Source organism: Artemia franciscana, chromosome 5 (genome assembly GCF_032884065.1).
Source record: "Artemia franciscana chromosome 5, ASM3288406v1, whole genome shotgun sequence".
Taxonomy (NCBI): Eukaryota; Metazoa; Arthropoda; class Branchiopoda; order Anostraca; family Artemiidae; genus Artemia; species Artemia franciscana.
This window is the reverse complement of record NC_088867.1, coordinates 43684282-43709267: the sequence shown is the minus strand read 5'-3', so window position 1 is coordinate 43709267 and position 24986 is coordinate 43684282. Positions and strand designations below refer to the sequence as shown.

The 24986-nt window shown below is 34.9% G+C and overlaps 1 protein-coding gene across 4 annotated transcripts in view; it reads left to right on the top strand.

Annotated features, from left to right (window-relative positions):
- The window catches only part of LOC136027460 (ADP-ribosylation factor-like protein 2), a 274558-nt gene that overhangs the window by 242180 nt on the left and 7392 nt on the right, over positions 1 to 24986 (top strand). For 3 of the 4 annotated variants that reach the window (XR_010617601.1, XR_010617600.1, XM_065704748.1), the window contains one exon: positions 23119 to 23468. Coding sequence is in view for 2 of the 4 variants with exons in the window: in XM_065704748.1 (XP_065560820.1) it covers positions 23119 to 23176 (58 nt within the window). In the remaining 2 variants the exon portion in view is untranslated. Of the gene's footprint in view, positions 1 to 23118; positions 23469 to 24986 lie in introns of those variants that run through there. The other variant, XM_065704749.1, reaches the window with a different exon arrangement.

Below are 24986 nucleotides of genomic sequence, written 5' to 3'. Positions count from 1 at the left end.
TGAATTTTACATAAGAGATTTTAAAGCCTAACTCTGTGCCGCTATGCATGAGAAATGGCTAATATGCATTGATCAGATAACTAGTTATCCGAATAACTTAAAAAAATATATACTAATATAGTGACTAATATATAGTGACTAATATAGTCACCTGGCGTGTTGACTGAATCGCTCAAAATAACTAGCGTAATGGCGCAGAATCACGTAAAAGATTAAAAATTAGAGATTGGTCAATATGGAGGGGTGTTGCCGATAATGAAAAGCTGCGGAAATGCCAAAAACTTTCAAGGAAACTTTGGAAGTATAAAGTGAAGGAGCAACATGTAGATATTAATTTTCTAAATTAGAAATAAGTAGCATATTTATTTTGGCTGGAAAAGCAGTTTAGAAAAAGACAGAATAAAATACCAGTATGACTAAAATTTTAACTATAATTAACTTCAAAATTGGCAATGCTTTATTAAGTTTTAGATAAATTTTTAGATAAAGTCAAAATAACGCACGATTAGATTTTATCATTTTTTTTGCTGTTCTACGCTCAAACGGTGAGTTTGGGATACATCAATCATATTAAAGATTCAAAGTATTACCATTTTTTTTTAATTATAAAAGATAGAAGCTTCGAACTGCATTTTTCCTACCTGCAATAAGATTAATCTGGATAAAGATACAAATAGGAAGCATTAGCAGGAAAAGCCATGTCCAGGATTTTCTTTTTTCGGTGGTTGAGGTTACAAAAAGACTTTAAAAATATGTTAAAAATTTGTTTTTATGCATTTTTATTACGTTTATCGACAGGTGTGACTATGTTGTGGATCGGTTATAATGTGTTCTCCTATTTAAAACAATAAGTAAAATAAGCGATCTTGATCCTGAATTTGGCAGCTTTTATGATTAAAATCTAGAGTCACAAAACTGACGTCCTAGCCCTTTGAACGCAGGGAAGTCTCATGGCATATTGTCTAATTTCCTTGCTTGTTATTTATTTATATTTTTGTGTGTATATGGCAATGGGCCTTTGAAATACACATCTATCTATGCATTTATTTATCCTACTAATAAGTATGTTGTACAGCAGAAATATGTATAACAAATAGTAGCAAAAATTTCCTCCAGAAATGATACAACATCAAAACGCGTTAGTTCGGGAAGCTTCCTAAACCGTCAGAACAATAGGTCCCTCGTCTTGTCTTGATACGCTAAACATTTGCCATTGCGCGTGCGCGAGGGAGGAGTCATGAACAGTGGCTTAAGTTAATGAGTTTCAAAAATCTTTTGAAACTTTTCGCTACTGTTCGTTATATATTTCTGCTGTACTTTGTTGTCTGAATGCCAATGACATTTTCCGAGATACTTTTAGGTTTGCATTTGAGTCAACAAAGTCACTTCAAAGTTAAGAAATAGGACCACAGAATACGGCTCTAGATTGGGTACTAGCCAGGATCTACTTTAGCATAAAAAGGAGTATTTTTCATGACGTAATGACAAATGCTAGAACTTGATAATATACATCTTCATTGAGAAAATTATTGAAAAGTTACTTAGGTTTAGATTGACAAACTCCTTACAATTTGTTAGGTACCCTTTCATTTACAGATTACTAGGCTATTACGAAGAGTGACTTAAATAATCAAGCTCTCCTTAGATCGTTAATAGCCAACTTGATTAGGAACTAATCAATTATAATTAAGAGAAAAGTTGTGCAAGAAACATTCAGATTGTATAAGCAGTATTTTTCTCTTTGTTTTGAGCTATTTTGCGTGGGTTAATTTTACAAATCTCCAGTGAAATCCCTGTGGGAGAGAGAGAGGGGGGGGGTAAACCGATGCAATTGACAACTTCAGCATGCACAAGAAAGAAAAGAATCTGCTATATTGATTACAAGACATAGTTCTGCTCCAAATTAGTTTGTGTTTGCAATAAAATGAACATCTTTTTCTCTTTAATTATTTTTGCTCAACAGCGATTTTTAAAGTTGTTTAATGTTGTTGAAAAATCTTTTCAAAGATATTTGATTATTAAAGCAAGTCCGATACCTAACAACGATATCTACTAAGCTTTAAACTTTTGGTTTTCTTTTTTAAGGTTTTTGCTGTTATACGCATTGATAAAATTTATTCAAATATTTTTGTAACTAGTTAGATGAAGTTAGACGAAAATAGCGACGCAGACCATACTGCCTTTCCATATAAAAAACGAAAAAAAAAAAACAAAGCACGAAGTCAAAACAATAGAGAATTTTTTTTCTAAGACAGTGGAATTGAATTCAGTGGATACTTCGGCCCTATGTCCAAGAGTCGTCTTCAGCACAACACCAGATATATATATATATATATATATATATATATATATATATATATATATATATATATATATATATATATATATATATATATATATATATATATATATATATATATATATATATATATATATATATATATATATATATATATATATATATATATATATATATATATATATATATATATATATATATATAAACTTACATTAAAATGTGAGAATTAAAACTAATAATGTTTTTAAAAGCATTATTAGTTTGAATTATCACATTTTAATGTAATTGTATCCACTAAATTCAATTTCACTGTCTTATAAAAAAAAATTCCCTATTGTTCCTACTTTTTTTTTCAACTACCAGTTTTTTGCTCTTTACGAAATTTAATGTATTTTCATGCTAAATCTTTTCAAAGATATTTGATTATTAGAGCAAGTCAAATTTCTAACAGCCATTTCGACTAAGCTTCAAACTTTTGGTTTCTTTTTTATGATTTTTGAATTGTTGTAACCCCTTGTCAAAATATATACAAATATTTTTGCAATTACCAGCTTTTTGTTCTTTAATCAATTTAATGTAAACTTTTCCATGAATGAAAATATTCAATTTTCCTAGTAAGTGTGACCAGTGTGACAATGTCATTGCAATACTAATGTATATAAAAATGACGTTATTCACAATTTTTTTTCCCAAAAATTAAGGCCCTTAAAGAATTTTCTCAAACTTTTGACCTATCTAGATTGTTTTTTCAGGCCAGAATATCCCAGGATGTCAACTTCGCCGAAAAATTATGGACGCTTTTTCAAGAAAAAATAAATATATACACAATTATTCATCATTTATAAAAATAGCATTTGTATAAACCTATACACATACTTGAAAGAGAGTGAAGTAAATCCTCACATGCCAAATAGGTAGCACAATGCCATGTCAATTGTGGCACACTGGAAGGTCTCAAGTTATAAGCTAAGCCCAATTTCATAGTAACTTGTTGAAAAGGTCCATAATCACGTGCTTTATGAATTTAAAATTTATGCTAATTTCAACCGAAGAACCTATGGGCATTTCAGAAAAGTAGTGCAACTCTTATGTGCAAAGAACTTATAAGTAAAGATAAACAACAAACTCAGAAACCTCTCTAATTCTTAGAGATATCTCCGAAGAAAGCTCCACGGGGAAATAAAAGCAATATAATTGGTGACTTTAGGATCTATTAAGGGAAAAGAAGTAGTTAGATAGATTACGAGAAGTAATTCTACCTCCCAAGCGTTTTCCTTAGCTTCTGTCGCAATCCGAGCAATCTCTTTCTCCCTGTTGTAAGTTGGGAATTCCTCGATAAAGCATCCTTCGCCATTAGTTTTCTCTGGATCGGAGTCATTCTCTTCCTGGAAAAAAGGAATACTTTAATGTGTTCACTTGTCAGGTTTCTTCGCTGTAATCTTGATATAATTTTAAGCTGGACATTACTCAATTAATTAAGCATGAATATTTATAAGCAGTAGGTTTACAAGTAAGTAAAAAAATAAAAGAAAACACTACCAGATCTGATTTCAAGAGATATAGAGAGGATAGATAAGAGAGAATCAGGCATAGATACGCCTTTTAATGCAAGCAAGTTTAGTTCATCAAGTTCCAATTTCTCATTAAGCGCGTGAGCGTTTCCTAATAATTTAAAGACAAATTGCTTCGATTCAAGGTTTTTGTATTTCCTAACTGTATTTTAATATATGCTTTATATATTAAAAATCATCTTTTTGAAATATTGCTGGTGTTTATCAGAGGCAATACTATAGCGTTGCCAATGGTAAAGGCCATATTTGGGTCCAAAGTTTTATTTATATTTTCTTTCCCAGAGTCACTTCGTATGGAAAGAGTTATCACATAAGCTTCAGAGGGGGCTCATTCGATTGGTAATCGGTAATTCTAGTCCGCTTTTTAAGATTCAAAAGTGATTGGAGGGTAACTAGCCCCCAACGCCCTTTTTTCCCCAAATACATCTGATAAAATTTTTTTAGATAGCCTTGTTGTTAAAATGCACCCCACGCCCTTTTTTTTTACCCAAAACCATCTGATATAAAATCTGAGATAGACACTTTGTTAAAGATAGTTCAAACATCAGATAATAACAACCTGGGGGTCGACAAAACCGCCCAAGGTCCGGGGATAGGCCTTGTAAATTATGTCCTGGGGACATAAATGGTTCTAATAGAAGAAATGCTCTTACAAGCTTCAAAAAGGGCTCATTTGATTGGAAATTGAAAGTTCTAGTTCATTTGTTACGAGTCAAAAGAGATCAGAGGGCAACTAGTCCCCCCTCCCACGCCCTTCAATCTCCAAATACACCCGACGAAAATTTTGAAATAGGCATTTCGTTAAGAATAGTTTAAAGATCATATAAAAACTCCGAGGTCGACAAAAACCCCAGGGCCCGGGGGCGGGTCTTGTAAGATATGCCCTGAAGGCATTTATGGTTTTTATAGAAGAAGTGCTGTTATAAACTCTAGAGAGGGCTCCTTTGAATAGAAATCGAGAATTCTAGTTCACTTTTTACGAGGCAAAAGAGATCAGTGGGCAACCAGCCCCCCGCGCTCTTCTCCTCCAAACCAATCGAATAAGAATGTTGAGATAGCCATTTTATTAAAAATATTTCAATCTTGTAAAAAAAACTCCAGGGTCAACACACCCCTCCGCCAGGGCCTGGGGCAGGCGCTGTAAGTTGTGCCCTGGGGGCATATGTGGTTCTTATAAAAAGGATACTTTTATAAAGTTCAGAGAGGGCTCTTTGGATTGAAAATTGAAAGTTCTAATTCATTTTTTAAGAGTCAAAAGAGATCAGAGGGCCAGTAACCCCCCATATCCTTTTTACACAAACCCGTCCGACAAAATTTTTGGGATAACCATTTTGTTAAAAATAGTTCAAACATTAGATGATAAAACTCCGGGGTTAAAAAAATCCCCCATGGCCCTTGGGCACCCGTTGTAAGTTATGCCCTGGGGACATGTATGGTTCTTATAGAAGGGATACTCGTATAAACTTCAGAGAGGACTCATTTGATTTGGAATTGAAAAATTCAAATTGACTTTTAAGAGTCAAAGAGATTATTGGTCGACTAGCCACCCCCACGCCCTTTTCCTAAAATACACCCGACAAAAATTTTTAAACAGCTATTTTCTTAAAAATAGTTCAAAGATCATGTAACAAAATTTGGGGTACACTTTCCCAGGACCTGGCGACAGGCGCTAAAAGTTATTTTGTGGGGGCATATATGACTCTTATAGAAGGGATACTCGTATAAACTTCAGAGAAGACTTATTGATTGGAAATTGAAAGTTGTAATTCACTGTTTAAGGGTCAAAATATATCAGAGGGAAACTAGCCCACCCGCGCCCTTCTTCTCCCAACCTTATCGATAAAAATTTTGAGATAGCCATTTTGTTTAAATAGTTCAAACATCAGATAATAAAACTCCGGGGTCGACACAGCCCCCAGGGTCCGAGGGCAGGCGTTATACGTTACACACTGGGGACGTGTATGGTTCTTGCAGAAGCTAAATGATGCTCAATGATGAAATAATGAAAATGATGCTCATATAATCTTTGGAGAGAGCTCATTCAGTGGAAATTGAAAATTCTAGTTCACTTTTTAAGATTCAAAAGAGATCGAAGGGCAACTTGCCCCTCCCTACGCTCTTTTTACTGGCTTATTTTGTTGGAAATTAAAAGATCTAGTTCATTTTTTAAGATCGAAAGAGATGAGAGGACGACCAGCCCCCCACACCCGTTTTCCCCAAACGCGTCCGGTAAAATTTTTTAGGTAATCGTTTTGTTCAAAATGGTTCAAAAATCTGATAATAAATACTCCAGAGTTGACACAAACCTCCCAGGACCTGGGGGCAAGTCTTTTGAATTATGCTTGGGGGCATATAAGGTTTTTATTTAAGGGAAGGTCGTATAAACTTTAGAGGCAGCTCATTTGATTGGAAATTGAAAGTTGTAGTTACCCTTTTATGAGCCAAAAGGAATCGGAGGGTATCTAACCCCAACCCAAATACATATTCCTTTCCGGAAATACATCCGATCAAAATTTTGAGATTGTCAGTTAGTTTGAAATAGCCCTACGATCAGAAAACAAAATCTTCGGTCTCAAGATAACTTTTCCCCTAAAGCCCGAGGAAAGGGTCCTAACTTGTACCCTGGGGGTATATATAGTTTTCATGGAAAAAATAATCGTATAAACCTAGGAGGGGACTTGAAATGATTAGAAATTGAAAGTTCTAATCCCTTCTAATTGTCAAAAGTGATCCGATTGCAACTATCCACCCCTCTGCCTACCCTCTTTTCCCAAAGTTCGTAGCCCCCCCCCAAAAGTCCCTTTTTATCCAAATTCATCTGATCAAAATATTGAGATAGCTATTTTGTTCAAAATAGTTTAAATATCAAATAACAAAAACTAAGGGGTCAACACAGCCCCCCAAAAAGCCTTGGGGATGTGCTGTACGTTATGTACCGGGTGCAGATAAGGTTTTTTCTTAAGGGTGGTATTATAAACATCAGAGGTGGCTTATTTGATTGAATATTGAAACTCTTATTTACATTTTTAATAGTCATCAAATGTGATCGGCGGGCATATACCCCCCACCCCCACTTTCTTTCCCCAATGCATTCAATCAAAATTTTGGATAGCCATTTTTTTATATTCCATTGGTAAGATGACAAAGCTACAGGGTCTACATACAGCCCCCTAGACCTGACGATGGGTTGTTACTTATGCTCTTGGGGCATGTAAAGTTTTTACGGAAAAGGTGGTCGTGTCAACTTCGGAGACTCAAATGACTAAAAATTTAAAGTTCTTGTTCCCTTTTTAAGAGTCAAAAGTGATCCGATGGTAACTGACCTCCCCCCAACGTAAAGGTCAATAGGCTCAATTTTTTCCAAGGACACTTCATAGCAAGGGGTGGTGTTATAAACTTTGAAAGGGACCCATCTAATATCATTTTTAAGAGTCAAACGTGAATGGAGGGTATCAACTACCGCCCTTTCCACGCCCTGTTTTCCCCAAACGTAGGCAATCAAAATTTTGAAAAGGCCATTATGTCTGAAATAGTGAAGAGGTGAAGTAATTAAATTAATTTTCCTCGGGGGTTCAAAAAACCTCCCACTGCCCCCAGAGCAAGAGCTTTAAGCTATGAAAGGTGTTCCATTGTTCATATATGAGGTTTTTATCGAAGCAGATATCGTATATGGTAATCGGTAATTGTATAAACGACAAGAAATTACTATTAAATAATAAATGAAACCCAAAATGAACAGAAATTAATTAAATAATCGCACCAAAAGAACATACAACAAGTGCTGACATAAATGAACAAACTGTAAGAAAACACTATTAAAAAATAAATGAAACAAAAAACGAACAGAAATTAAATAAAAAATGTTAGCAAACAAACTTTATTTGTTTACTAATTATATATAATTATTATAATTTATACATATTTATATTTATAATAATATGATACATATAATTTATCTATATATATATAAATAAGTTGTTTGTGTGTTGTGTCAGTTACACTTTGTCTGTTAAGCCAGATTATATCTTCTATATATATGAAAATAAGTTGTATGTATTTTTGTGCTGAGGGTTTAAATCTAAAAACTGGAAATTGCATAAATATTTCGAAATATTTTGAAAACAGATTAATGTAATTTGAAAACCTTAAAAAAGATACTTAAAATTTTGAGGTTTATTATAAATTGTTGAGCTTAAGCAAGCTTGGCACGTGGAAATTTCTCCAACTGTCAATGCTATAGAATGTTAGCAACAAGCAAAACCAGGCTTGCGGTTCAAAGATAAAGGGCCAGATTAGGAATGTGCAATTTACGTCAAAGAAGGCGTGTCGAGGAACTACCAGAGCAACGCGAAACCAGACTTGCTTCTGAAAGCGAAAGTAAAAACAGAAGGCGTGTCGAGGAATCACAAGAGCAACGTGAAAACAGGCTTGCGGCTTCAAGAGATAATGCTGGATTAGGAATGTGCAATTTACGTCAACGAAGGCGTGTCGAGGAACTACCAGACTTGCTGCAAAAAGAGAAAGTGAAAAAAGAAGGCGTGTCGAGGAATCACAAGATCAACGTGAAAACAGGCTTGCGGCTTCAAGAGATAATGCCAAAAGAAATCGTGCCGAGGAATCACAAGAGCAACGTGAAAATTGTCGCATGGCATTCAGGTACAGCACAGTCGATGATTATAGTAGATGTGTTCAAATCGGGACTATGTCTAAAATTTGTCCCTACTGCAAGGCCTTGAAATTTAATGGTGAAACAACGGGAATTTGTTGCGCCTCAGGGAAAGTTAAACTTCCTCTACTGGCTTCACCACCAGAGCCATTGAAAACTTTGCTTACTGGAACTACGTCAGAATCTAAGCGTTTTTTATCAAACATCAGAAAATATAACTCATGTTTCCAAATGACGTAGTTTGGTGCCCAAATCGAAAATCAAGATCAATTTATGCCTACTTTCAAAGTAAAAGGGCAAATTTATCATAGAGCAGGGTTCCTTCTACCATTCTCAGGCGAGAATCATACATTTTTACAATTGTACTTCATCAGTGATAGAAATTCTGAATTGAATACACGTTGCGAAATTTCTCCGAACGTTGGAAGGACAATCTTTTCCAAATTGCAACATCTTTTCCACGAAAATAATAATTTAGTGCGTCTGTTCAAAACAGCCATCGATTTGATGCCTACTGATACGCATAAAATTGTTTTTTCTGCTGACAAAACGCCTCCTGGCCAGCATGTGCGTAGATACAATGCTCCAACTATCGACGAAGTGGCAATCGTTATGGTCGGTGATCAGTTTTTACCTCGAGATATTATTCTTCATAAGCGAAACGCTCAGTTGGTAAGAATTGCTGAAACTCATCGATGCTACGATGCTCTACAATATCCTATAATTTTTTGGGATGGAGTCGACGGCTATCACTTTAATATTAAATTGATGAATCCAGCCACTAACAAAGAAATGAATAAGACATGCAGTGCAATGCATAATTATTCCTATTGACTAATGATTCGGCAGGATAAAGACAATTATATTTTAAAATGCCGTCCATTGTTTCACCAAAACGTCGTTTATATGTATGCAAAAATTGAATCAGAACGTTTGCTATATATCAGTCTGAATTAGACCAAGCTCCGCTCTGAACAATACATTCATTTGCGAGATGCAGTTGTAAATGATGGTAATACCACAAAAGTTGAAAGATTAACGATTTTACCTTCGTCATATGCTGGCAGTCCCCGTCATGCTATTGCGTATGTTCGTCTCTATAGTCGTCCAGATTTATTTATTACATTTACATGTAATCAATCTTGGGACGAGATACAGGAGCTTTTACTTCAAGGACAATCGGCGGTTCATAGACATGACATTACGGCTCGTGTCTTCCGGCAAAACATTTGAAGTGTTTGGGTCAGTGCGATGCTGGATGTACTCAGTGGAATGGCAAAAACGAGGTTTGCCACACGCACATATACTAATCTGGCTACATAATAATATTACTTCTAACGAAATTGATGATGTGATTTCCGCTGAAATACCTGATGAAAATGGCGATAAGGGGTTATATGATATTGTTGTAAAAATATGATACATGGACCTTGCGGTGCACTGAACGAAAACTCACCATGCATGGCCAAAGGAAGGTGCACAAAGCAAGATCCTCGACTTTTAGTATCCAACACAATTACTGGCAATGATGGTTACCCACAATATAGAAGAAGATCTACTGAATATGACGGTAAAACAGCAATAATAAAGAAGCGTAACGGTACCACCATCGAAGTAGATAACCAGTGGGTTGTTCCATATTCCCCATTATTATCAAAAACATTTAATGCACAAATAAACGTTGAATATTGTAACTCCGTAAAGGCAACCAAATACATATGTAAATTCGTCAACAAAGGCAGTGACATGGCAGTTTTTGGCTTGCAGTCCGAAATCAAAGATATCGACGAAATCGTACAATATCAGGCTGGAAGAAACATAAGCAGTAATGAAGCTGTTTGGCGAATTCTTTCATTTCCGATGCATGAACGTAGTCCAGCTGTTGTTCACTTAGTGGTACATTTACAGAACGGTCAATGTGTTTATTTTTCGGAATCCAACGTGCAACAAAGAGCCCTGAATCCACAGGATACAAATTTAACTGCTTTCTTTTTGCTATGCAAAAATGATTCTTTTGCAAAAAAACTGCTGTATGCTGAAGTGCCTTCGTATTAGACGTGGAATACTAAAAATAAAGTATTTGAACGTCGAAAACAGGGTAAGTCAGTCGACGGCCAACCTGCCATCTTCAAAAATACCACGATAGGAAGACTCTACACCGTTCACCCCAATCAACACGAATGCTTCTTTCTACGCCTACTTTTGGTGAATGTACCCGGTCCGACGTCCTTTGAGTATTTGATAACTGTAAACGGTACTATACATGACGCTTACCGTAGTGCAGGCCAAGCTATGAATGTATTGGAAAATGACTAACACTGGGATAACTGCATCAATGACGCGTGCGAAACATCAACTCCAAGTCAAATTTGTGCATTGTTTGGCATCATACTAACAACTTGCTCTCCCTCAGCTCCTACAGAGTTATGGGAACAGTATAAATAAAAAACGTCCGAAGATATACTCCATCAAAAACGGTTAGAGACCTCAGATATGACTTTCGATTTTACATCAGAAGTTTATAACTACACTTTAGTTATTATAGAAGATTTGTGCGTATGTATGGCAAACAAACCTCCTCAGGATTTGGGAATGCCTATCGTACCGCTGCTGTTTCGACATGTGTAGAATTGGATCGTGAACAAAGTTACAGTACGAGTGATCTATTGTCGTATGTACAAAATAACATTTCCAAGTTAACGTCGGAACAAAAGACATATATGGTACGATAATGCATTGTGTCGATAACAACGTTAGAGAAATTTTCTTTGTGGATGTGCCAGGAGGTACTGGTAAAACGTTTTGTGATAAAACTGATTCTGGCATCAAATCGATCAAAAAATGATATAACGTTGGCAATTGCGTCGTCAGGAATAGCCGCAACGTTGCTGCCAAACAAATACAACGTAGAAACAATAGGGAAAGTTTTTTCAAGACAATGGAAATTATTTATGTAGATATTTCGACCCTATGTCCAAGGGCTGTCTTCAGCACAATACAATACTATATATATATATATATATATATATATATATATATATATATATATAAAAGAACTTGCATCAAATTGTGAGAATTAAAACTGATTAGTTAAAAACACTTATTAAAACATTTTTTTTTTTAAATATAGCCCTAGCATCCTTACTTCAGCGAAGTTCAACCAGGACTGGCGAAAAAGAATGAAATGAAGAAATATAAACTCATTCAAACTAAAGAGAAAATGATTAGATGCAATTTCTTAAAGCTAATCTTGCTTGTTTAGCAGCCTGTCTCAAAGGCCTTTTCGTAGTTGGTTCAGTACTATTATAAATTGGTTTAGTAAAATATTTTGTTAGATCATTTTTAATTAAATTTGAGTATAAAGAATTTAGTGAGTATTCCCCCAAGTCCCTGTTCAAAGAAATATTTTTATTTATTTTGAGATTAATTTCAATTGATTCTTGAACCACCTGTTTTATTCCCAAATCATTACTAATGAGTGAAGAGTTTTCAAAAAGTATCATGTGGGACGGATTATTAAATATATGCCAACCTAGAGCAGAATCAAAGGAGTTGTTGGAACCATTTGAAATTAAGGCTTTGTCTATGTCATTTTTATGCTGTTGTAACCTTTTGTCTAGATTCTGATGGATCCTGCCGACATAGTATTTTCCGCAATCACAGGGTATTTGATAGACCCCTCTTTGGCGAGTAACTGGGGTCTTATCTTTACCCGAATTTAAGAAATTGATGATTTTAAAATTATTTGTAAAAACTACGTACAGATTATTTTTTGTGCAAATATTTTTTTAATTTTGTTGTAATCTTTGGGATATACGGAAGATAGACAATATTTGAGGGCTTATCAATAGCCTCACATTGTGAAGTATCTTCTTCGATTTTACAAGAATGTCTTTTTATTCTACGGCTAATTATTTTATTTACAAAACGAACGGGGTATCCATTACCAAAAAGAATATCTCTGATAAAATTTATTTCTGCATTTATATATGAATGGGAGCAAATATTTAGGGCACCATCAATGAGGGAAATTACAACTGCTCTTTTAACCTGTGGGGGGTGATTTGAATTAAAGTGAAGATATCTATTGTTTTGTGTTGGCTTTCGATATATAGTAAATTCCAGTTCATCAGCATTACGAATAATTAATACATCTAAAAACGGTAGTTTATTTTCAAATTCAACTTCAAGGGTGAACTGCAAATTTCGGTCATAAGTGTTAAGATGATCTAAGAAGCCCCGAAGTTCAGCTTCCCCATAATTCCAAAGTGAAATTACGTCATCCATATAACGACCCCAATAGACATGTTTTAGAAAATAAGAATTCAATGCCCAATTCTCAAGATTCTCGACGTAAATATTTGCTAGTAGCACGGATAAAGGTGCTCCCATGGGCACCTAAATTTACCATAATGTTTGTCCGAAGTAACCTTGACTGCAAGACATCGGGTATCCAAATTATTTTTTTTTGACAAGACCTAAAAAATACACGAAAGCAGACAAAGAGCGATGTGAAGACTTGAAACGAATTGAATAAGTCAAACATAAGACGTGGCACAATAATAACCGAAACTCTAAAAAACTGCATTTTGATTCTAATAGATATATCACAGGATATAGCTGATTATGATAACTCGAAATATATAAATTTAATTAAGTTTAGTGGTACCCATCAAAGGCTACGAGCCTGAGAAACTTTCATTATATTCCAAAAAGAGGGAAAATATACCTTAAAAGTCAAAGAATCTTAATGAAAATGACACCATCGAATTCAGCGTATCAGAGAACCATAATGAAGAGGTTTCAGCCTCCTATATGCAAGAATATGGAATTTTCAAAGATCACGGATGCGTTTTTTTTTTTTTTTTTTTTTTTTTTTTTTTTTTTTTTTTTTTCGGGAGTTATCGTATTGACCCAGAGGTCCTAGAAAATTGTGAAAGTGCTCATTCGAACGGCAACTAAAAATCGGCAACGAAAATTTGTAGAATTTTTTCATGGGGGAATTTTCCATGTGGAGGGAAGTGTCCAGGCTGTGAAATTTTCGGGCGAAATTTTACAGCGATGGGATTAGCCATATTTCCTATATAAGTTTTTTAAATGTTTTGCTTTCTCTTTTCCATCTCAATTTTGCAATTGAAGATGTTAAGAGTAATTGTCCGGGGTAAATTTTCACTAGGATCGAATTTTCAAGAGTACATTTCAGTGGGAAGGGGGTTTTCTCCGTGGAGGCACAGCAATATTTCCTGGCATTGTTTAAAAACGATCAAAATTTAGAAAAAGACAAGTTTTTTCAACTGAAAGTAAGTGAGCAGTAGTAAATCTAAAACGAACAGAAATTATTACGTATATGGAGGGGGTTGCCCCATCCTCAACACCTCGGTCTTTACGTTAAAGTTTGAATTCTGTCCCAATTCTTTGAGAACGACTCCTCAAACACAAGGGTTGTTTAATTAGAAACATAAGAAGCTTTTTAAAAGCTTTTAGAACATTAGCGTAAAGAGCGAGGTGTTAAGGAGGGGACAACACCTTTCATATACCTAATAATTTCTGTTAGTTTTAAGCTTTAATGTTGCTCCTTACTCTCAGTTAGAAAATCTTCGTTTTTTATTTAATTCAGGTATTGAACCAAAGGAAAACAAAAAGAAGTTATTATAAATGAATAGGTAAAACCAAATCAAACAGAAAGTAAAGTGAATAATCAATTCAAACTTCTAAGTGACTAAAATTACCACAAATAAAAGTTGGGCTTGCACCAAGGTAAAGGCATGATCGTTATTTTCGCTTACCTTAAAACATTATTTATGTTAAATGCATCAGCTTTTTGTGTCAAACCATCCGAAAGAAAAAATAAATAAAAATTATTAACAGAAGCAGCTCGAATCCTGAAAGAGTACCACTTGACCATTTTAAACGTCGTAAAAATTTTCGAGAGATATTGAGCAGAGTGTGATTTTATCGATCTTACTTACTCAGTAAAAAAAAAATGATGATAAAAAGGGGAAAATTCGCCACTTAACCGACTTAAAGTAACAAGAATATCCGAGAAACATCGAGTATCATCTTCAGAAGTTAAAGCTAGGATCGAAGGATCTCTTGCTCAATTAGAAAACAAAAATATCCCCGAGGACAAACGATCAGAGTTGCAAGAGTAAGGTCAAACTGGGACAAAAGCTCTTGATCTAGCGTCAAAAGGTGAGACTCGAGTGAACTTGACCAAAGTGACAAACTCCCATGCGAACTCTCGTAATGTGGCGATTCGAAATTACCGATTTTACTTTCATGTATATTCTAATAAGATTTCAATTTTTGATTACAACAATTTCATTACGTCTCAGAGAAGCTCTACAAGGAGCTCTTGACTGGGAGTGCGCACATGCCTGGGGGGTAGGATGAAAGGGTTTTTGCGTGTGATTTTAGAATGGATCTTTATGTAGTTGCTCTCTTCTCTCAGAATCGTCTGAATGTCTCTAAATGAGGCTTGAAATCTTGCTGTAGGATTAAGAAGAGTGTGGACATACGAAAAGCCTAAGAAACCCCCTACTGTCATCTTTACATCATCAAAGAAGAAATTCTTTAACCCACTGCTTTTGACTGTTTTTTTTTTCTATTCAAATATGTAACTGTTATCCAGTTTGTAAAAACTTTATATATTAACCTTTTACCTCGGTTTTGAAATTGAAACTGATTGTATTTTGTAAAAAACGGACAGCGCGTTTTTCCTGATTTTCTTTAATCTAATCCACTGGTACTAAACTTTCAAATTGATTTTGAACTAGTCATATCATCTCATAGTGTTTACTATTTTTAAGTAATGATTATATGAAATAAATATTTTAGAAACATGTATATATGTGATTTTTCTTGCTTTGTTCTTTCACATTTCAACATAGATTTGTGATTAATTTTGTACTAGCTGTATTTATTGTTTACGAAATTTGTATAAACAAGATTGTACTATGAATATAAACTTCAAATTTTGCTTTATAACTTACATTTTATATTATGTGTGTGTGTAATGCACGTTTCATTGCTTTATTAAAGTATAATTCAGATTTCTATTTAACTTAATTATGAAGGTTTCATTAAGAAGGTAACTAAATTAGTGATAATGTAACTCAATATTAGTGCTGACTATAGGCACAATCTTCATGACTCAATTGAGCGATTCAATCTTCAAATTAACTTATATTTTTTTTTTTTTTTTTAGTATAAAATCTACAATATAGAAGAATACAGAGAGTTATTGAAGGATGCCATGCTAAATATTGGCCTTCCCCATTCATTTGTTAGATTGATAGTGAGCATGTATACTTGTGTGAGTGGAATCATTCAAGTTGGTAATAGGTTTTCGAAGCTTTTTGATATTAAGCGGGGAGTAAAACAGGGCAGCACCCTTTTACATAAGTTGTTTAATGTTTTTATTAATGATGTTGTTAATTTTCTAGAGAATAGATGGGCTCCGAAAGTTAGCCTAGGGACTCAAAAACTATCTCTCTTATTATTTGCAGATGATATTGCTTTGGTGCCTAATAAACCGCAGGATCTACAGACTCTTTTGAATCTCATAGAAGAATATTTGCATATAAAAAAGTTAAGGCTGAATACTGAAAAGAGCGAAGTTTTATTTTTGAAAAAGGAAGGTTGGGGATGATGAAAAATGTACATATAAGTTTAATAATAAGGAACTATTTATAAGTAAAAGAATAAAATATTTAGGCTTTATCTTATCGGAAAATGGAAAAATGAAATAATTAAGAGAGGTAGGGTGGCCATGTCAGCTAAATTTAGAAACCAGACGACAATGGGTATCAAAAACCTAAAAATACACAAAAGAATTTCTAACACAAAAATTTTACCCGTGATAGAATATGGAGCAGAGATATGGGGTGGAGAAACGGTGCAGCAACTGGAGTCCCTTCAGTTCCAGTATTATAAAAAAGTGTTTGGTCTGCATCAGACAACTCATTCACAGATTCTGAAAGGTGATATGGGCCAATGTTCTTTAAAGCTACGTAGGTATATTTTAATTCTTAGATTCTGGTTGAAGTTAACTAAGAGTAATGAAGATAGACTAGTAAGAGTGGCATATGAAGAGATGTTGAAATGTGGTTTAAAAACCTCGTGGCCATCCCAAATTAAATCATTACTAGAAAAAGTATGAATGCCTTTTTTTTTTTGAATAATGGTCTTTGATCTCGTAATGTACCAACAAATTTAGAAAGCCAGGTACGATTTATATTAGAGAGTCAGGAAATTCAGTATTGGCAAGGGCTGGTTTTTGATTCTACAACCCTACACCATTATAATCAGGCAAAACCTAGTTTTGGGGAGGAAGTTTATTTTAAATTTAATTTACCGGCTATGATTCTACGTCGTTGGATTCAGCTTAGGGCAAATTGTCTTCCAGAACATGCATAAAACGTTCGACAAAAATAAAATGATAGTTGGTCCTGATAGGCGGTATGTTCGTCCCGTTTGTAAAGATGATGATGAAGACTTGGATCATTTTCTCCGGAAATGCCCGGTGCTCTTGGATTTACGGGAAATTTATTTGCATGGGGTTAATTTGATGCTTCCGGGTATTCTACAAAATAGTAACCCAACCACAATATTTCGAGTGGGAGTATATATAGATAAATCTTTAATAAGAAGAAAAAGTTTTATATGATTAATTTCTTTTGTAGTTAGATTAGGTACTTTTTGCGTTGAATTCTGTTTTTTTGTGCGTGTTCGTACTGTTGTTAATTTCCGTGCTTGTTTGCTATTTATTTATATTTTTGTGTATATATGGCCCACGGGTTTTTGAAATACACCTGTCTATCTATCTATCTATACGAAAGAATTCAACTCTCCAATCACTATATTTGCGAATGTATTCCCTAAAAATAAGGTTATGATGAAATATTGCTCTGACGGCTTAGGAACCTTCCCGATTTCGATTTGATGTTCTATCATCTCTGGAGGAACTTTTCGATACTGTTCGTTATTTATATTTCTGCTTTCCAACAAACATATTACTAGTATATGCCATGAGACTTTCCCTCATAAGTTTTATGACTTATTAATATGGCAATCATAAAAGCTGACAGATTCAGTAGTAAGATCACTTGTTTTACTTATTATTGCAAATAGGAGGACACATTATGCCGGATCCACAACATAGTCACACCTGTCAATGAAAAAATAATATTATTAGGAATGACACGAGAATGATATTTATGAATGATATGACCTTGATTTCATTGATACGCGTAGATTGTACAAGCAGATAATTGGAATGACAAGAGATTGTTTTGATCAGCAATAGGTATCAACTTGCTTACATCAACATTGTCTACCCAAACAATTACATACTAACAAGGCCTTGTCTCGTGAAGGGGGGGGGGGGGTACTGGGTACCGACATTCCCTCTACAAAAAAACTAGGTTTAGCTTGCGAAAATGTAAGAGTAAATACATATAAACTAATTTTTGATGCGATTTTTGTAACCTCATCCACCAAAAAAAATCCCATTAAAAAAAAAATCCTTGACACGGCTTTCTTACTAATGCTTTCTATTTGTATCTTTATCCAAATTAATCTTATTATCGGTAGGAAAACTGTAGTTCCAAGCGTCCATCTTTTATAATTAAGAAAAAAATAATAATTGCCAAATTACAAATACCAAATTTAACGCTTGAACGTAGAACAGCAAAAACCTGACAAAATGCGAACGGGATAGATGGCGCTGTAATCGTGTGTTATTTCGACTTTATCTGGAAACGTGACTATAATATGGTTTTGGAATAAGATTAATAAAGCATTACCGTTTCTATAAGTTAATATTAGTTAAATTTTAGTGGCACTGGTATTTCTTTATATCTTCATCTATGCTGCTTTTCCAACCAAAGTAAATATGCTACTTATTTGTAATTGGTTATCTAGATGTTGCTCCTTCTTTATACGTTCTAAGTTTTCTTGGAAGTATTTGCACCTTTTCACTATCGAAAACCCCCCTTCATATTGACCAGTCACTGATTTTAACCTTTTGCGTGATTCTGCACCATTGCACTAGTTATTTTGAGCGATTCAGTCAGCACACCAAGCAACTAAATTTGTTTTGAACTTACTTGGATAACTAGTCATCTAATCAATGCAGATTAACCATTTCACCTGCACAACGGCACAGAGTTAGGCTTTAAAATCTCTTTGCAAAATCCAAAAGCAATTTACGATCATTTATCAAATGAAGGAACTTATTACTTTAGATTTGACTTCTTAAGAAATTTTTAAATATTGTATGAAACTTCGAAACTCCGTAGCAGTGGTCTATAAAAGCGGCAATGTGAGGGGAAAGGGCAAATATATGTTTCAAAATCTATAGGCACAATTTTGTTATTATTTTCATTAAAAATGCCAAAATAATGTGCATTTTATGAAAAAAATCAAAAAATAGTATTTGTATAATCTATCTGGGGGAAGGAGATTAGTGAAATGCTCCCCTCTGTATCTGCTTGACCTGATGCTATTTTTTATTACAACATTCAGTCTCCGTCATAAGTTATAATGAGAAGAGTTTCGTTCAGTTTTCATTCAAACAGAAGTTTCATGAAAGAAAAAAAAGTTTTATGGTATGGTAAAAGCGGTTTAAGCAACTTATAATAAAAAGACTGAAGAAAACTATTAAACACACTGAACACACGCTTATAATGATCAACAAAATTAGCTAGCTGGAGACAAGATAGGGTAGACGGGGAACATTTCTCACTATTAATAACCTTATTCCAGGAGGCCTTATCGCTGGGGCCTGGCCATGCATTCAAGCGTGCTCTCTTTAGACTGGCCTTATATTCAAGTTTACACTTTTGTTTCTAAGAGAAAACAGCTCCGGACTATGGTCGGTCACATGATATTCACATATGTAGCCAAAATTTGGCTTTTTGCTTAGCACGTTTTACTTCAGGATCAACGTTCCAATTAGGCTTTCTTGTACCAATTTAAACTTTCACAGGCACTGCAGCTTTGGAAACTGATTTAAGGCAATGGACAATTTGATAATAATAGCAATTTAGGTCAACTCTACTTGAAGGCGAGGAAATTGACGCTTGCAGCAGGTGATATGGCACTTTTACGGTCGACAGTAAAGCAGTTAGCGTAGCAAGGTATAGTGGGACATTAGCACGATCCCGGTTCAACTTCGTATGCCACTTCGGCTGAGCCGAAAGTGTTTTGCCAGATAGCTCACAGGACAAATTACAGTTGAGAATAAGGTGATCGTCATCAATATTCTCTTCGTCCACCCTGACAATTGATGATATTAAGCTGGAACTGGAAGAGATCACGTGATCCAGGTTCGATTTTGAACAGCCTCTGTTTTGAATATACGTGAATGGGAGGCTCTTAACTGCGACGTGATATATGCTAGGAAGTGATTCTAGCAAGAGGATCGATCTATCGGAGGTACCAAGAATGTCACAGTTAAGGTCACCAGCTAAAACCCCATTTAGGTCTTTTAAACGTAGACTTTCGAGTAGAGACTTTAAACTGGAGCAACATTTAGCGAAAGATGTGAACGATGCTAAAGAACTTCGATCGCAACGTAAGTAACATTTATAAAGGCGGTACTGTCACATTGAATCGCTAAGATGTTATCATCACAATGAATCACAGAGGGATTTCATGGGGAACGGAAAAAAATTGCTAGGCCACCGGAAGGACGGCCTCTAGTTTTCTTGGCCTCATGCGAAAAAGAAATGGTGGACAGAAAATCGCTTCAGGCTAGGAACGTTTGATTTGGTCAAAAGATGTTCTTGCAAAAACACTATGTCATGGACTAATAATTCATTAATTAACAAGTCTTTGTCTTTTGTGCCGTTAATATTGACAGAAGCAAAACTTAAAATAGTGGCTTGGTTCATTTTGGAGCAGAGTTCAGAGCACGTTTGATCACTGGGCAGTTCATACTATAGGAAACATGAGCTTCGCCGCAGTTGGCACATTTCAGAGCCTCTAAGCAAGGATTGTCTTTAGTATTGGAATGGCATCCAGAACAATTAGAGCACTTCATCTCATTCGGGGCACATGGGCAGTGAGCTAACGAATGATGGATACTTTGGCATCTTAGACACCGTCTGGGCAATTGTTTGAATTCCGATATTTTAAAAGACTCGTAACCCAAGCACAGACCTGTAGCGATGGCAGATTTTAGTGCAGCGGAATCAAGGAACTCTAAACAGAATGTATGAGAAGAGCCGATCTGGCTGGCCTCAACAAGACCAGGAATAACGGAGATGAGTATACTGCTAGAAACATTATCGGGAAGCCCCCTAATTACTCCAAGAGGTTTTTGATCAATCACTTTAGCAAGAATATTTGGATAGCTCACAACAGCAGATGCGGCAAGAGAATTGGCGGAAACTTTATCCCACATAACAACATCCCATCTTTTCCTTACCGGATCGGACTTTACCGACACAATCCTGTCAGGTGCGGCGAAAGGATCAAGCTTTTCCTTGCTAGAAACGGGGTCTCTTAGTTCTGGAGGCGGATATTTAAGAACGACGACGTACGACGCTTTGCGATTGGCGCCCTTACTATCTGAGACCAAAGAACTATTTATAGACGTTGTTGGACTATTGAGGTGAGCAAGCGATTTTAACTGATCAAGGCACTGGTTGACTTTGGCTGTAAGGATAGAATAAGCTGACACCGGAATGCTAGGGACTTCAGAGGGGGATTTGGTCACGACCTCTGGAATATCAATATTTTCTGCAGAGCAGCGAGAAAGAGTAGCGATAATGTCCGACAATGAACTATTCTTAGCACTGGATCCCGAACGACGAGGTATAGGCTCATCTGGGACGCTATTGCTATATAAAAGTTTCTTAGCGCCAAAAACATCTTCATACGGGAAAAAATCACTAGCGTATTTCACAATAGACTGACGGTTTATCGAGATTGTGCTGAGCAAAATTCAAAACTGGGCAATAATAAAGCGTACTGGTATTTCAATTGTCCATGATAAACAAATTTCACTCACGACTCGGAATCAGTCCAAAAACAATTAAGCGAAAAAGGTATATCCACAGAGAAGTTCTCAATAAGCACAATTATGAAATAATCCACACTGGCTGAATGAATGCAATGAGAATAAATAATAACTTATCTTTGAGGGGGGCAAGTAATCCAGTGATTTGCAAGTAATCCGAATGTTTCAATGCACGACTCAGATGATAGCAGTACTGAATACTAACTCACAGCCACAATCCATAAATAATCCTTCAGCCGTAATCAAATACAAGTTTATAAATTTATCTAACAAGTTTCAATTAGAAGTTCAAAAGTATTTCACTCGTTATTTATTCCAAACAGGTACAGAGTTAATCCGGCTTAAATTCAATTAGTTGTTGACTGGTCCAATACCAAAAGAGAACTGATTTTTTCTCTTTTTTTGCCAGAAGAAAGATCACGGATGCGTGTTTTTTTCCGGGGGTTATCACATCGACCCAGAGGTTCTAGTAAATTGAGAGAGGGATCAATCGACCGGAATTTAAAAAAGGAAACAAAAAACCGCCATAATTCTCATACACAATTCTTTTTAGATATCTTTCTTTCTATTTTCCATCTCAATTTTACACTTGGAGATGTTAAGGGTAATTGTACGGGGCAGATTTCCACCGGGATAGTATTATATAGAGGACATTTCCGTGGGAGGGGGGGGGGTTTCTCCGTCGAGGCACAGCCAAATTTCCTGGCATTACTTGAAAAACAATCAAAAATTAAACTAAAAAAACACGTTTTTTCAACTGAAAGTAAGGAGCAGCATTAAAACTCAAAACTAACAGAAATTATTACGCATATGGAGGGGGTTTCTCACTGCTCAACACCTCGCTCTTTATGTTAAATTTTGAATTTTGTCCCAATCCATATACGTAATTATTTTTGTTAGTCTTAAGTTTTATTGTTGCTTCTTAATTTCAGTTGAAAAAACTTCTGTTTTTTTTTTTATTTAATTCACGTAATGATGCAAAAGAAAACAAAGAGATGTTATTATAAGTGAATAGATACAACCAAATAAAAACTGAAAGTAAAGTGGATAATCAATTCAAACTTAAAAGGGATTAAAATTACCACAAATAAAAGTTGGGCTGCGACTTCCCTTACATCCACGTAAAGACACAATCGTTATTTTCGTTTAACTTAAAACATTATTTATTTTAAATGCATAACCTTTTGTGTCAAAGCATCCTAAAGAAAAAATAAATAAAAAATTATTAACAAGAGCAGCTTGAAGCCTGAAAAAGTGCTACTTGGCCATTTTAACCGCCACAAAAACTTTCTAGAGATATCGAGCATATCGAGTCTGTTTCACTCTATATTATTTACTCAGTAAAAAAAGGTAATAAAAAAGAAGAAAAATCGCCAAGAACTCTTTAACTTTCTAGGCGACGGTCAAGAAGAGCCTTATCCTGGAAAAGATTCAGTTGATCATCTTAAAGCAACACAAATCTTCCAGAAACATTGAGTATTATTTTTTTTTTTCCTTTTCTTATTTATTCAAGAAAAAAAAAAAGAAGATCGTAAAGGACTCTTTTCATTTCTAGGCGATGGCCAAGAGCGATCCTAATCCTGAAGAAGTGCCACTTAACCGACTTAAAGTAACAAAATACCTGAGAGACATCGAGTATCATCTTCAGAAGGTAAAGCTAGGATCGAAGGATCTCTTGCTCAATTAGAAAACAAAATATGCTTGAGGACTAAAGATCCGAGTTGCACGAGTAAGGTCAAGCTTGGACAAAAGCTCTGTTGTCCGTGATTTGATTTTAACGATTTTATTTTCATGTATGTTCTAATCCGACTTCAACTTTTAACTTAAATAACTTTTGCACGTCTCAGAGAAGTCCTACAAGGAGCTCCAAATTGGGAGTGCACAAACGCCTGAGGGGGTGGGGGGTAGAAAGAAAGGGTTTTTGCGGGTCATTTTCGAAAGCATCTGTATATAGTTACCCTCTTCCCTCAGAATTGTCTGATTTTCTCTAAATGGGGCTTGAAATATTGCTATAGAATTCAGAAGAATGTGGACCAACGAAAAGGCTAAGAAACCCTCTACTGTCATCATTAGCACCATCAAAGAATAAATCCTTTAACCCAACGGTTTTTACTGTCATTTCTATTCAAATACACAACTGTTATCCAGTTTGCAATAACTTTATATATTAACCTTTTACCATGGTTTTGAATTAAACTGAAACTGATTGTATGACCTGAAAATCAAAGTTCTCCTTGATTTTCTTTGATCAAGTACACTGGTAACAAACTTTTACACTGATTTGGAATTAGTCATATCATCTTACAGTGTTTACTATATTTAAGTAATGGTCATAAGAAATGAATATTTTGAATAAGTGCATATATATGGTTTTTCCTACTTTGGTTCTTTCGGATTCCAACACAGATTTGCCATTACTTTGTACTAGATGTTTTTATTACTCACGAAATTTATACAAACAAGATTTTGCTATGAATATAAACTTCTAATTTTGCTTTATACCTTAAATTTTTATATATTGTTTGTATGTAATGCACGTTTCAATTCTTTATTAAAATCTAATTCACATTTCTTCTTAACTTAATTATGAAGGTTCCATCAAGAAAGTAACTGAATGAGTGGTACTGTAACTCAATATTAGTGCTGACTTCAGGCGCCATCTGCATGACTCAATTAAGCCATTAAAACTTCAAATCAACCTTTTTTTCTATTTCAATATCAAAAATACAAATATACGAAAGAATTTAATTCTTAAATCACCAAATTTGGGAATATATTCCCTACAACTAAGGTTTTATGTTAAAAATGGGAAGAAATATTTCTATCAATTGCCATATACTTTTTATGAAAACCACTTTGATTGTATCCAATTGAAATGAGTATAATATGGTTTTATATTTAACGACACGTTACACTATGTATGATACTAAGATCTGGATGATTGTTATAGAACTTATTTTGACCAAATCCAAATTGAAATGCAATTTATAAGTTTTTATATGCGATTTTAGATCAAATAATATATGGTATTTGAATAATATGCATGCGATATCGTGTAATGTATTTTAGAGGTAAAACTAAAATTAAGAAAGAAAATGTGCTCAGAATTAGATTCCAGTGATTAGACTATGCGGAAGCGTCTTGGTACTAAACCTAACAAGAAGAAGAAGAAAGAGAGAAAATAGGCTTCATCATGGGGTTCATTATAGACAAACAATTAGCATGAATGGTCTGCAATGCTCAAAGATATTCACAGTCGAGCGCCTGAGTTGAACAAAAATGTAATGTGGCCCTGGTGATTCGAAATAAAGACTGTTCTGCGTCCATCGTCAACAAATTGTTTCCAGAGTTTCCATTGACCCAATACCCTACTATGACAAGTTTAAGCTTTTAAAAAATGTCGGTTCTATTTCAGAAAACCTC